The 2596-nt window shown below is 36.4% G+C and overlaps 1 protein-coding gene across 1 annotated transcript; it reads right to left on the bottom strand.

Moving 5' to 3' along the window:
* Positions 1–671: 671 nt before the first annotated feature.
* Positions 672–2164, bottom strand: LOC117340440. The gene is made up of 2 exons (XM_033902199.1): positions 1936–2164; positions 672–1157 (listed from the first exon to the last, which is right to left on the bottom strand). The coding sequence occupies exons 1-2, from the start codon at positions 2100–2102 to the stop codon at positions 998–1000; spliced, it is 327 nt and encodes a 108-aa protein (XP_033758090.1). The 5' UTR covers positions 2103–2164; the 3' UTR covers positions 672–997.
* Positions 2165–2596: the final 432 nt, after the last annotated feature.

Genomic DNA, 2596 nt, shown 5'->3' with positions numbered 1-2596 from the left:
TCAACCCGAAGGGAAGATTCTTCAGTTGCCAGACATGAGGCTTGCCGAGTGTTTTGCAGCTTAATTATCTTTCCCCGAAGGTTGAGATTCCCCTGCACTCCATCGGGGTTAATGATTATTTTTCTCTTATCCTGTTTACCCCCATATGTGTCTAATATTAACGTTACATCAACGCAAGGAAATGTTGACGTGACGTGATTGAATTGCCGACGTGATTGAATTGCCGACGTGACGTCATCGTACTGTTGCCGTGACGTCATGTTTTTGTTGACGTGACGAAATGTAATTGTTGAGAACGTGCAAAGAGCACGTGTAGCTTGTCTTTGCCCTAGGGTGAGATAAGAAAATCTCACCCCGGTAAAACTGCGGAAATCCCTGTCCAGGGTAAGAGAAAAAATCTTCTTCGAAATGTATTTGAGAAAAAAATGAAAATGTATGTAAAAAGTGTACCGAATCGGGTACACTCGGTACTATGCTTCGTTAGACGAAATGACTTGAAACAGATTGACAAATTATGCAAGCTATGCACTCTAGTCATGCTATTTCGCACATAAGAAATTCACTTCCAAGATTCTGTACGTAGTAATTTGATTGATTAATCTAAAAGGCCATCCTGGCCAGACCCTCAGATAGCAAGGGAATGTCGGGCCAACGTTGGTGCATTGTTTAACATTCTGTTGGGCTTACGTATGTAAATAATGATGAGCAAACGAAATTTTGCTAAGTGTGCCACCGTTGGCTTCCACAGTTGGTACAATGTTGGCGCAATGTTTTATCTCAATGTTAAGAAGATTGTATTTCGGTTGGGTCAACTTTAGAATAACGATACTAGATGTTGAGCCACTGTTGGCACAATGTTGAAGTAGCTTTTATTAACGGTAATTTTGTCGTTTAGTGACAGTTGTTTTGTCGCTCGACAAACGTTGACATCTATCTTTGACGAGATCTTTCGCTTTCTTTCCAGCATTACAAGTACAAAGAACAAAAATTAATGATATTATTGACACCTTTGTTGTGTTAAGATATGATTATTGGCCTCCGCCTTCTGAACAATTAGTTTCCTCCCCCCATCGCCAGCAAATCGCAGCCAGTCTTTGACAATATGGCCAATTTCACTGTCCGTTGCATTGGCGGTGAATTTATTTCGTTGACGGATTCTGAAAATAAAACATTAATCTTAAAAGAAAATCCTATCTTTATCAACAATATCGGGATATATAGTACACAGCTCTATCAGATTCCTCTCGAGGTTTTTCAACTTAGCGTCATTGTGTCTATTTTTAAACCCGTTATGTGATCTCTTGATATATATAGTTTTAATTATATAATCAATGAATGTCATCAAAATGATACATATCCCATATGGGTCCTCAAACTCGGACAATTTCTATTGCAGAAGAATTTGTCAAAACATTTTGATGGTACATGTAATTGAATATCTCGTATTAATGATCTTGCAGCAAAGGTTATTGGAAAGCAACTGTTACTTACTGTTGATGATGCCCATTATCAGCAAATTTTCAAATTTCCGCTTCTGTCCTTTATCCTTTCATTTATACTGTTTTGCCAGCTTATTTGTCATGATACGTTTTCAAATTATCCGGGTGGATATTGGGGTAGTTTCTCCTCCGACGATTCCCAACTGCATTACATAAAATTTTAAAAGTCAATGCACCAGATGTATAATTCTTATCTGTTCTGGAAGAGGTTAAATAAATCATACTATCATTGAAAAGGAAACACAAAGTTGATAGTAAATATTAACAGATATTCACCATAATAATTATAAAAGGGAAGGAAAATTATTGACGATGTTGTCATTTACACTATAACACATACAAACTATTTTAAACTTAAAAATATTCTAATTAGGTACCAGTTTCTTTGCAAAGTCCTCATTCCGGATTCTTTTCTTCTTGTGCCTGTCAATCTTAAAATGAAGACAAAGGAAGTTGTGACATGTCTTCTGTGGTGTCGGTAGTTTCATCAGGAAGATCTACTTTGCGAAGAACTGCATGTAGATGCCTTGTGTTGACATGTACCTGAGCCTTTATTTCTTCTAGTATCCTTAGCATCCCCGTGGCTGTATAAGAAAAACACATGAATTGATCACATTGTCATTTTTATTGCAACCATTTACATTATTCTACTTATCTGAAATATTGTCAACATAATAAGGTCGATTCCCGTACTATTAGCTTGCCTTTCGAAGAGAGGGGGAGCTTATGTTGTCACCCCAGTGTTGGTGTCGGCGTCAGTTCCTTGGTGTTCAATTTTTGAAGCAAGTTTAAAGACACTAGTGAAATCATTTATAATTGTATTAGAGCTCTATTATTTGGTTTCAGGTTTGCTATGAGAGATAACTGTCACTATCCGGAGTTTGAATGAATAGTTTTTGGAAAAAAACCTGTTTTTTCCTTGAGTCAAATAAGTTTCCATCGTAATGATAATTTCAATAATTTCAAGAATGCAAAAACTAACTGAAAACTATGTATAGTTTACCTTTATGCAATATGTTTTGTTAAAATATCGGTATATATATGAATTACAATATAGTTTCCAGTTGATGACCTCATCCCCTAATGCTACTGTGTGG

The sequence above is a fragment of the Pecten maximus genome, chromosome 13, assembly GCF_902652985.1.
Source record: "Pecten maximus chromosome 13, xPecMax1.1, whole genome shotgun sequence".
Lineage (NCBI taxonomy): Eukaryota > Metazoa > Mollusca > Bivalvia > Pectinida > Pectinidae > Pecten > Pecten maximus.
This window is presented reverse-complemented; position numbering and strand designations above follow the sequence as displayed.